At 40.9% G+C, this 10,808-nt stretch overlaps 1 protein-coding gene across 1 annotated transcript; it reads right to left on the minus strand.

The window, feature by feature from the left end:
* Positions 1–8,335: 8,335 nt before the first annotated feature.
* On the minus strand, positions 8,336–9,133 carry LOC122066923 (putative leucine-rich repeat receptor-like serine/threonine-protein kinase At2g24130). The gene has a single exon (XM_042630752.1). It carries the CDS (start codon positions 9,131–9,133, stop codon positions 8,336–8,338), a length of 798 nt encoding a protein of 265 aa, XP_042486686.1.
* Between the last annotated feature and the right edge of the window lie 1,675 nt (positions 9,134–10,808).

The following is a 10,808-nucleotide window of genomic DNA, read 5'->3' on the forward strand; positions in this document are numbered from 1 at the left end:
CTCCTAGGGCTTGGTTTCACAGGTTAACTGAGTTCCTCACTCGCTCTGGTTTTCGGTCATCCCAAACCAACACATCACTATTTATCTACATGCAGGGCTCTGTTGTCACTTATGTCCTTGTCTACGTCGATGACATCTTGGTTACAGGGAACCAACCAACTCATGTTCAGACTCTCCTTCATCAGCTTGCTTCAGAATTCTCTATCAAGGATCTTGGTCGTCTCAGCTTTTTTCTTGGTATTGAAGCCCTATATCGGTTTGATGGTGTCCTCTCTCAACACCGGTACATCACTGATCTCCTCCAGAGGGCTGGCATGACTGACTGTAAGCCCGTCACTACTCCCATGGCCACCACCTTTGCAGCATCTTCCACAGGGGGTGTCCTTCTTTCAGAACCCACCAGATATCGCTCCATTGTCGGTGCTCTCCAATACATCACCCTCACCAGGCCTGATGTGGCTTATTCAGTGAACTGTGCCTGCCAGTTTATGCATGCCCCCACCGAAGAACATTGGACACTAGTCAAACGGATTCTACGCTATCTCCAAGGAACCAAGGATCATGGGTTGTTCATCTCCAAATCTAGTTCCCTCCAATTACAAGCATTCTCTGATGCTGACTGGGCTGGTTACAGTACGGATCGTAAATCCACAGGAGGCTATGCCATCTATATGGGTTCTAATTTGATCTCCTGGGCCTCTAAGCAGAAGACAGTTGCACGCTCCTCCACCAAGTCTGAGTACAAAGCAGTGGCTGATGCCTGCGCCGAACTCACTTGGCTTCGCTCTCTCTTTGAGGAATTAGGGATCCCTGTTTCTATTACACCCATTCTTTGGTGTGACAATATTGGGGCCACTTACCTTTTGGTCAATCCAGTCTTTCATGCTCGTACCAAGCATGTTGAAATTGACTTCCACTTTGTTCGTGATAAAGTCGCCTCCAAGGAACTTCAAGTGCAGTTCATTTCAACCCATGACCAAATAGCCGATATCCTTACCAAAGCTCTCAGCTCTACACGGTTCTCCTTTCTATGGGACAAGCTGCGGATTCGACCATTCAAATCCCCACCTTGAGGGGGTGTATCAGGGCAATTAGCGTCCCACTCGAACTCAACCTCTAGAGTCATCCTCATACTCAACAACCTCTCCTACATTGTAGGCATTTTCAGTGAGCACAAACTCTAGAGACTACTTGCAGTCCAATACTACCTCATGAGATAGCAGAGTTGGAATAGGATCCCACATGTGATCATAGAGTTTGTCTATAACTCAATAATTGTAATCTCTATATAAGAGCACGACTGTACACTCATTAATGTCAATGCCAATATACAGTTTCAACAGTCAACAGGGGGAGAAGGAGTTGCAAGTTGTCAAGTGAGAGGGATTGTAATGGGTTGGGCGATGTTGCAGAAGAAAAAGATAAAAGCGTCAAGGCATGTTCCAAGAAGAAGATGAACGTGGAATAAAATAAAGGTTGGTGTATTTTCTCTTCTTTCTCTTTGTTGTGGAGATAAAGTAAAAGGTTTCTCAGTTGGTGGAGCGCTCAAAAGTGAACTGCTTATCGAAGACGCCTCCGGCATCTATAATGGCTTGCCAAAGGTAGTCCATTATGCTCTTCTACGTGAGAAAAGAATCTTTAAACTCAAAAGCAAAGGGAGTGGGGCGGGAGGGGATGCAGACATGATGATTGAAGAAGGGAGGTGAAGGGAAGTCAAGGGTGGGTGAAGGCGGGGAAGAAGAAGTGGAAGTGGAAGTGGAAGTGCAAGTGCAAGTGATACGTTTCTGGGCCTAGGTTGTTGGAAGGGTGGAGGAATTCAGGGGTATAAAGGTGTAAAGATAATGGTTGGAGTCCGACGCCCTTTCACACATCCGTAGATCCCGCTCCGCAGCATTTTCTATCTTAGTCATGTGGGGGCCTATTTCGCAAACTGCCTTCTTCCCTTAGGGTATTTTCTAAAATGCATATTAATGATGGTCTAATGTTAGGGATTGAGAATCATGAAATTTAGGAGTTACCAAATATGATTAGGGCCTAGTTGAAGGTAAGTGTTAGGCTATGGAGTTGGGAAGGAGTTGGGCACCCACTCCACTTGGTCAAACCGGTTTTCCTACTAAATGCTTATAAAATGAATACACTCCTCTATATCTATGTTGCATGCATTGCCAAATCATTTCTACACCACTATGTACACTATAACATATAAGTTAAAAGTCTACATTTTGCCTATTGAGTTAAACTTTTTAAAAGTTTATACCAGCATTCGGCCCCTATTTTGGGTCGAGAGGGGTTACGATCTTAAGTGAGTGTCTCCTCGGCTCAGGCAGAAATGGTCTTGATCGTTAGCTTTCCTTCTTTGGAGATTCCAACCTTCTCACAACCCTTCATGACTTTTATAGAAACTTTGGCAGAGTCTCGAGATTCTAGGATGACATTGGTGAAATTTGGAAGAACCTAGAGGGGAAATTACTTTCTAAGACATTCCTCAAGGTTGGGGGATTTTCTTGGAATTTTTTGTATTTCTGAGATTTTTTTAGATTTGGGTAGACAAATTAAGGTGAGTGGAATAACGAGTAATTTGGCAAAGGTTCGACTTATGAAGGTTAGGATTGGATAAATGAAGCTTGGAGGCTTGTTCTACACCTTAGGACACTTGGGGAGTGGGTAGCTCACTAGGGGAAAGGTAGGCAAAGATTCCTCTCCTTAGGATGAGTGAATAATCCCTCTTATATATTTTGGACCCAAAAGGGGTGTTTTTTCATGGTGCCACCACTTTTTAGGACACAGCCAATTTGAAAAGTTTATAGCCCCTCCACTTTTTCGTAGGGTTGCAAAAAGTTTGTTGGCCACCAAGTTTCATGGGGCCGAGGGAAATGGAATATTCCATGAATCAATTAGATGCTAATCTAACCCTTGACAGGGCTTTTGAATTATGGGTGTGATCCTGGGAGATTCGATGGTTCGATTTTGGTGCAACATACATTGTTGGAGTCATATTCCAAGCACTATCCATCAGTACAGGTGTTTCCCAGTATTATCCATCAGTATGAGTGTCAAGCCTTTTTCTTTAGCTTAAAATGGTTAGGGACTCACAAGAAAGGGCTTTTGCTCTATTGCACCCTGGGAAGGTTCGGCAATCCTTTTCATGTCATTCTCGCACTTTGAAGAGTATTCAGATTCAACTCTGTAATGTATAATGTGTCACTATTGAATGCCACAAGATTAGATTTGTATGGGTTAGAGTTTTGAACTTGACTTGGGTTTAGGGCTTTAGATGGAGACGAGGTTTTAAAGTCAGGTCTAGATTGTCTTGGTAGGATGGCTTCTCCGCCGACTAAAAGCGTAGATCGCGTCTATATCCTGTACATCACCATAGTCGGGGTGGGTGACAAAATTGAATGTCTACAAAAGGTCAAAAATATACATAGTTTAGAGAATTACTGTTTGGGATAGTTTTGTAAACCCAGACAATACATTTATAGTTTTGTAAGAGACAACCCCAATGTGGGTAATCAGGTAGTTTTCCCTATTTTTCTTTTTAAAGAAAGAACGGTACTTCGCCTTGCACCCCTATGCCTAGTCACATGATCGGTGAAACGATCATCCCACCCATTATTGGATGCTTGGACTCACACTCCAATTGGCCTTATGCAGTCGCAGAGCAACACAACAAGGTAGCATTCACTCTCCCTTTTTTTTTTTTTCCTTTTTTTTTGGCAAATAAGTGATGAAGATTTTTCTATACATATCACTATGCTACTCATACAATACATTATATTATACTATATTATGTCAATCTAGAGTGTACCTTAATGGTTGGAATTTCTCCCTTAGGAGAGTGCTCAAGCACTTGCTCACTTGGATCAAGCCCCATTGATGACATCTACTCACCGAACCACTTATCAGATGGGGGAGAAATAGAGGGCGTATTATGGCTTTTTTCCCCTACTACAAAAGGAAAAAAATCTTCTCTATAAATATGTTATGCACAAAAACTGGACCCTTTTTTTTTTCTATTAGTGTTTCTTAAGAAACACGTTGATGTTGAGTAATATAAAAAAACATGTCGGTCCACAACATAGAGAATCAAAAGTTGTAATTTTTATAAGGAAAATGAAGCACACAATGCTAATGTGTAGATTCTTATACATGTCCTCTCACATCCCACCCATGGGTTCCACACCCTCTTATTGAGGTTCGATGCGAAAACAACCAATCCCATATCAAACATGAATAACTCGACATGTAAATTTATAATGATTTGGACTCCATCTCTTTAAAAGCTTAAGAATAGATTATAACTAATTCTTAACAAATGGTATCAAAGCCAAGGTGTGGAAAGTCCAATGTACCTCTGAGGATGAAGAAATTCTCTCATAGAAGATCTCACAATCACACAACCTAATATCACCTATGTTATAAACTCTCTTTGTCAATTTATGCATTTGTCATGACAGCCTTATATCGATGTTGTACTACGGGTTCTTCGTTATCTCAAGTCATCTCTTAGTGTTGGTCTCTTTTTCTCAACCAAGTACAACCTGATTGTAGACCACTAAGACTGAAACAAGCTACCTAAAGTCTGGAATAGCGCTTACTTGAACAACAGCTTTGCTTCGCTAACTCACTAACCATGCCAAGCAACAACTACTGTTACTTTCACTCCGTTAGCCTTCACTCAAAACAACTACTGGAGTGAAACGAGTGAGCTATAGTTCCCTAACCTAGCTCTATTACTTAAACTCAATTACCTTACTTAGCTGTTCACTTCTAGAAGGTAGCGTTAGCTACAAACAACAACAACAACTAGTCTTGTAAGGCCTTTCCTTCTAATTAGCTGAGTGCATTCTATGGCCGTTTCTCTTTAGACCGAAGGGAATTAATCTAAGGTGATAGTAAGTTAGCTTCAAAACCGGGTAAACTGGAAATTGGAAGTAGAGCTGTCAGAGCCAGAAGTAAGCCAGTGAGTGTTAGGACTTAGAGCGTGGAGCTATAGTAGTTGGCCAAGGTCTTGTCTTCCTAGGTAAACTAAGAGTTGGCTATTGAGCTACTGATTTCGGAACTAAGGGCAACTAATCTCATAGCTGCTCGCTCTTCTTCCCGACCGTTGATCTAGAGCGGGCCAACAAGTGAGCCTTTTAGGTGCAAAGCTAGTTCTTGAACCATTGTTTGAGCTACCTACTTCGAGACACAGAACAACTACCCTCATAGCTGCCTGTTCTTATTCCCGAGTCGTAGATTAGCTCAGCCATTATTTATTTGGTTATAGATCAGCTAGCCGTTGCTTCTTTGGTCGTAGATCAGCTAGGGCACGAATCCAGCAAGCACTTGGGTGGAGTAAAGCGAATCGTAGAGCACCGTTGCACTAATGCGCGCGCTGTAGTTTTTCAACTTGGTTCTAGCGCGCGCTTGACTCATAATTCGGCTCCCTCCGTTGCTTGTTCGCTCAGTCTTCTTTGCATGTTGTGGCTTATTTGGACTCTGATTAAGTGGCATATGCCACTACTAGATGCTTAGTTCGAATACATTACTTCATGCCAGCAGCCCGTTATCATGGAAATCCAAGAAAAAAATATGATCTCTGCTCTCTCCTCTATTAAGGCTAAGTATTGCTCCATCTCTGCTACTACTTTTGAGCTTGTATGGTTATTTTTTGTCCTTGAGGATCTTGACATTTCATCTCCTGGCCCCATACGTCTCTATTGTGAGCACTCCTTAGGACAAAGTGTGTAAGGGTGTGTTCAAATACCTTAAGGAGAGTATATACCTATATGACTCAACTCTACATAGATTGGCGGATTACTGTCATCATTTCAGTGGATCAAATCTAACAAGTTATTCTTTTATTTCGAACTATATATTGTAATATATAATTGTTAGTGTCAAAGTCTTATATCTATTGCTTGAACTCTATTACTTACAAGGAGGTGTGTCAAAGAGTTAATTCTAAGAATTTCTACTAGAATTTGTTCCAGAATAACTTTTGTTGATTTGTTAACGATTCTAGAAACCTCTGGCTTGCTATTACGTTCAGACCTAAAATTTTCAGTTGAAAAAATTCTTCATTTGTTTTGTTAAATTTTGTGATCTTGAATCTTTTCCTTACTCTTCCATCCATGATTAAGTGGGGAATCGTGATTTCTATGAAGATTCTGGAATTGGAGAAAATCGTGACATGTATCACGGATTCAAGGACAATTAGTCTTGATACAAGAAAATGAGGGACAGGAGAATGTATTTCTTCTGGATCATTTGGCATTAGACTCGGTCACTGTGAAGGAGCTAGATGGACTCACCATCAATATACTTGACCATGGTTTTGTAGGAGTCATGGGGCCATGAAAGATTTCCTACAATTGATGGGGGAGGGGAGGGGGGGAGAGAGAGACAGTTTGATGTAGGAAAGGAAAGACCAAGTGATTTGGGTCACTGGTTGAAGAAAGACAAAGTGAATTAGATCACTAGTTGCAGGTGGTGGTGATGGCAGCAATGGTGGTGGTTGGGGGTAGGGATAAAAGTGGTGGTGAAAGTGAGGTTAGGAGTAGGAGACTTGGAGTGAGGTTGAGAGGGGAAAACCTAGAAATATATTCATATTGGGATAGGATTAACCCAAAAGGCACCCAAAATGTCATTTTTTTTTCTTCAAAGAATGGCACCCCAAATGTCTTTTTCACAAACTCTGGTTAGCTCAGGTGTAATTTACCCTTTCGTTTTTTAGGGTTATGTAATCGAGATAAAAGTAAAAAATCCCAATGAATGTTACGTTGGTATTATGACTAGGAAGTAGAACCAGTGAATCAGAGTATGGGGGAAGAGAGCAGATCAGGTTCACGTACGAGATTGTTTCTTGGTCCGTAGATTTGAAATCCATTTTCTCTCTCTTCATTTAATAGATTCTAAATCTACAGATCAGGAGCATACAAGAGTATTCTCGTATGTGAACTTGATCTGTTCTCTATGGGGAAGTGGTCTTGGGAGATTTTCACTTATCTCTCAAACATTATGTATGTAAATTTTTCTCCTGGTATGTTAAGGTTTAATTTATAGATTTTTTTTTACAAAACAATAAAAAAAAATTAAATAAATATGGATGTTTTGAAAAATGAACGCTTTGTTATAATGATCCTTAACCCATAGGCTAGTTACAAAGACAATGATAGAAAATTTAATATAATAATAGATGATTACCTCTTATTTCTCTTATTTCTACTTTGGTTCCATTTGTTTTAATGTAGAATAATTGGTATAACAAATTTTAATGTAAAATTAAATTTTATAAAAGATCATCCATTTTTCGGCTTTGATAAATTTTATATTAGATTTATCTGTAAAATGTTCATCAGAAATTTTGGGCTTTGAGCTTTCAAAAATAACGAGTGCTAAGGCTTCTCGATTAGAGTCTTTGAAAATAATGAGAGGAAAGGTCAGGAAGCTCGATGAGTCTTTGACTTCTTCCCGGTCTACTCATTTTGTCTTGGATCCAACAAGGTTTGCTGTGTAGTAAGGATTCACCATTTAGAACAGGTTTAGAGGCATCAAGTCAGATGGCAATTAGAAAAGATTCCCCACGTATTGCATGCGTAATCAGTTCCAGCAATAGGGACCCACATGATCGGAGAGGAGAAAGAATGTCAATGCAATATAGTTGGTGTGTGAGATGGCATGCGAATGGCATGGGGATCAACTTATAAAACATTTCACTCATTAAAAAATAATTTGTAATTTTAAAAAGGGAAAAAAATCCCCTCGTTAAGCATTGCTTGCTTAACGAACTTCTTGAATGTAATTTTTTTTTTTTAAATTCATTTTCTATGATCATTGTGGACCCATATGACAATATTGTTTCCATGTGTTGCTAGTGGTGCGGAATGGGAGATTCCTCTTACACCAGCAACATGGAAACCCTCCCCCATTATCTATATATATATATATATATATACAAAGACAAGACACCTTCCTGACCAAAGTCCTTACCAGACTTGATGCTAATCTTCCCTGTTGGAAAGAGAAGTTTCTTACAGGTCTTCCAACCCTTTTTTCTGAGAAAATCAAACAAAGACTCAGAAAAGAAAATGATGGGATAATCCCTTACGATCAAATGACTTATGGCCAAATTATTAACTTAAGGGTAATTTACAGCGCCACCCCTTGGAGAATGCCATTATTATAGGGACACCCCCTCTCTTTCACCAAATTAAACTCAGACCCCCGACCGTTAGTCTCTGTTAAGTGATGCTATGAAATGACATTTTAACCCTTATAAGTAAAACACCCTTATCTTATTATCCCAAAAATACCCCTCTCTTCACACGTATACCGTTTCATTATCTCTGTATCACTCTCTCTCCATGGCCGAGGTGAAGGAATCTCTGTTGTTGCTACCGCCGTAGTCGCCGGAAGGGGGTTCGTAGCCACTAATCTGAAAAGCCTTGAGGAACGCCAGAAGGCTTGTGAGAGTGTTACCATTGTGACTACTGAAGTTATTGTAGGATAAATAGAGGACTTGCAAAAGTGGCATTTTATCCACAATATCAGATGGAAACTCCCCTTTTAGAGAATTATTCTCAACATCAAGCCATTTCAGCTTTGTGGAATTTGCTAGGGCAGGGGGAATCTGACCCACAAGTTGATTAGACCACAGTAGCAAAAATCTCAATTCCTTCAAATGACAGTGATTCCACAAAGGGATTTCACCACCAAGAGAATTGTTAGAAAGATCCATGTACTCCAAATAAGAAGATCCATTGCAAAAGAGCGATGACGGAATCTTACCCACAAGCCGATTACTTCCCAAATTCAGATAATCCAGTTGATGGAGAGCACCCAATTCCACAGGAATCTCTCCTTCAAGAAGATTTGCTTGGAAGCTAAGCTGTTTTATCTGAGACAGAGAACCAAGCTCAGATGGTATCTGGCCCCTGAAGTTGTTGCCACTCAAGTCCAATACAAGTAAGAACTTCATCTTTGCAAGAACAGGAGAAATTATGCCTCCAAGAGATCTATCATGGAGGTCCAGTTGCACCACTTGATCTCTTGCAATATTACATCCAATTCCTGTCCAATTGCAGACATGCAAACTTGATGAATTCCAGTTTCCGAGCGCGTTTTCAGGGTTGGAATCAATAGCAGACATGAAAGATAAAAGGGTATTTGCTTTCTTCCCCAACTCATCAGAAATCTCTCAAGGCCATTTCTTCCCAACAAGGAAGGGAAAAGGAAGAATTCAGAACCCAACAACGGCGCCGCTGCTCTTCACGGTAAACGCCGCTGCTCTTCCAAAAGTTCCGGTAAACGCCGCTGCTCTTCACGGAGATCGATCGCCGCTGCTTTTCACGGAGATCGATCGCCGCTACTCTTCACGGAGATCGATCGCCGCTGCTCTTCACGGAGATCGATCGCCGCTGCTCTTCATGGAGATCGATCGCCGCTGCTCTTCACGGAGATCGATCGCCGCTGCTCTTCACGGAGATTGGGAATGGGTTAGGTCTCAATTTGGTGAACAAGGTATAATACCGTAAATGGGTATTTTAGGTAGTTAACATTTAGAAAGGGTATTTTGGTATTAAAAGAAAAATATAATAGATGACATCAGCATATAAGGTATATTCCATAACAGTGACTGACGGTAGGGGGTCTGAGTCTAATTTGGTGAAAGTGAGGGGGTGTTCCTATAATACTGGCATTCTCCAGGGGGTGGCGCTGTAAATTACCCTTAACTTAATCCATGAAGAAGGCTTAGCCCTTTGTACTGATATTAGGTTAAGAAAACAAATTTTACAAAAAAGAATAGGAGGTTTTGGTGAACAATTCGGCTTTGCTCCCCTTAAACCACCTACCAAACATAAACCTTCAAGAAAATATTACAAAAATTTTTATAAATCCAAAAAATATATGTAATATCCCGCTTCTTAAGCCCGGTTTGATTTCGCAATTGAACCGGTTTAACCATACAGGAACCGAGCCAGAGGATATTACAGCGGGTTCCTTATGGGCTATGATGGCACGGGTGACCTTAAACACCGGCTGGCCCGACAAGTCCGAGCCAGTGCCAGAAGAGACGGGAGTGCCCAAACCGTGTACGTGCACCTACCATAAGGCTATGTAGGGATAAAACAGGTATTATACCCGTATTTTAAGGTATATACGTATGCTACATCGTATGCCTGGGGTGGGGTTCGTGCCGAGGTCTGAACCCGGTCAAAATCCCAAGTTTTGGCTCTCAGGCGGGTATAACAGGAGGGTACACCCACCCACCTGAGTGACCCATCCGACACTATTCACTTAAGTAGGAATAGTATATAAAGCTTTATGATTTCTTTTCTTTCCATTTATTACCCTCGTACGTTTGGTGAGAAAAGTAAAGAGGAGAGAGAAAAGAAAGGGTAGAAGAAAGGAAGAGGAAGAAAGGAAGGATTTCAGTGGCGCCGAAGCTAGATCTTGCCATTCCGGTGCCGGGAGAGTAATCTTCAACTCTAGATCTACGGTTGGAGGTAAGAAAAGTTGGGTTTTATGCACATTCACCATACCCAAGCTTTAAACCCTCGATTCGAGTATGATTTCTTGAGATCTTGTAAATACCCTTTGAAATGATGAATCTAAGGTTTAATAGATGATTTATGTGTTGATCTTGAAGGATTTGAAGAAATATTGACAAGGTAGAAGAAGCATTGTGAGTTGGAAGTGATTTGAAGGGTTTGAAGTCATTGTTGGGCAAAGAAGGTAAGATAGCTTTCCCTCACTTGAATCTAACTTGGATCTAGGTTAGAACCTTCCTATAGGACCTTGAAGGTGTGAAGAATGGGTGGGGA

The sequence above is a fragment of the Macadamia integrifolia genome, unplaced genomic scaffold, assembly GCF_013358625.1.
Source record: "Macadamia integrifolia cultivar HAES 741 unplaced genomic scaffold, SCU_Mint_v3 scaffold2634, whole genome shotgun sequence".
Lineage (NCBI taxonomy): Eukaryota > Viridiplantae > Streptophyta > Magnoliopsida > Proteales > Proteaceae > Macadamia > Macadamia integrifolia.

Bases quoted from the DNA above. Each gene is read 5' to 3' on its own strand.
- LOC122066923 (XM_042630752.1), bottom strand. From the start codon at position 9,133: ATGTCTGCTATTGATTCCAACCCTGAAAACGCGCTCGGAAACTGGAAT.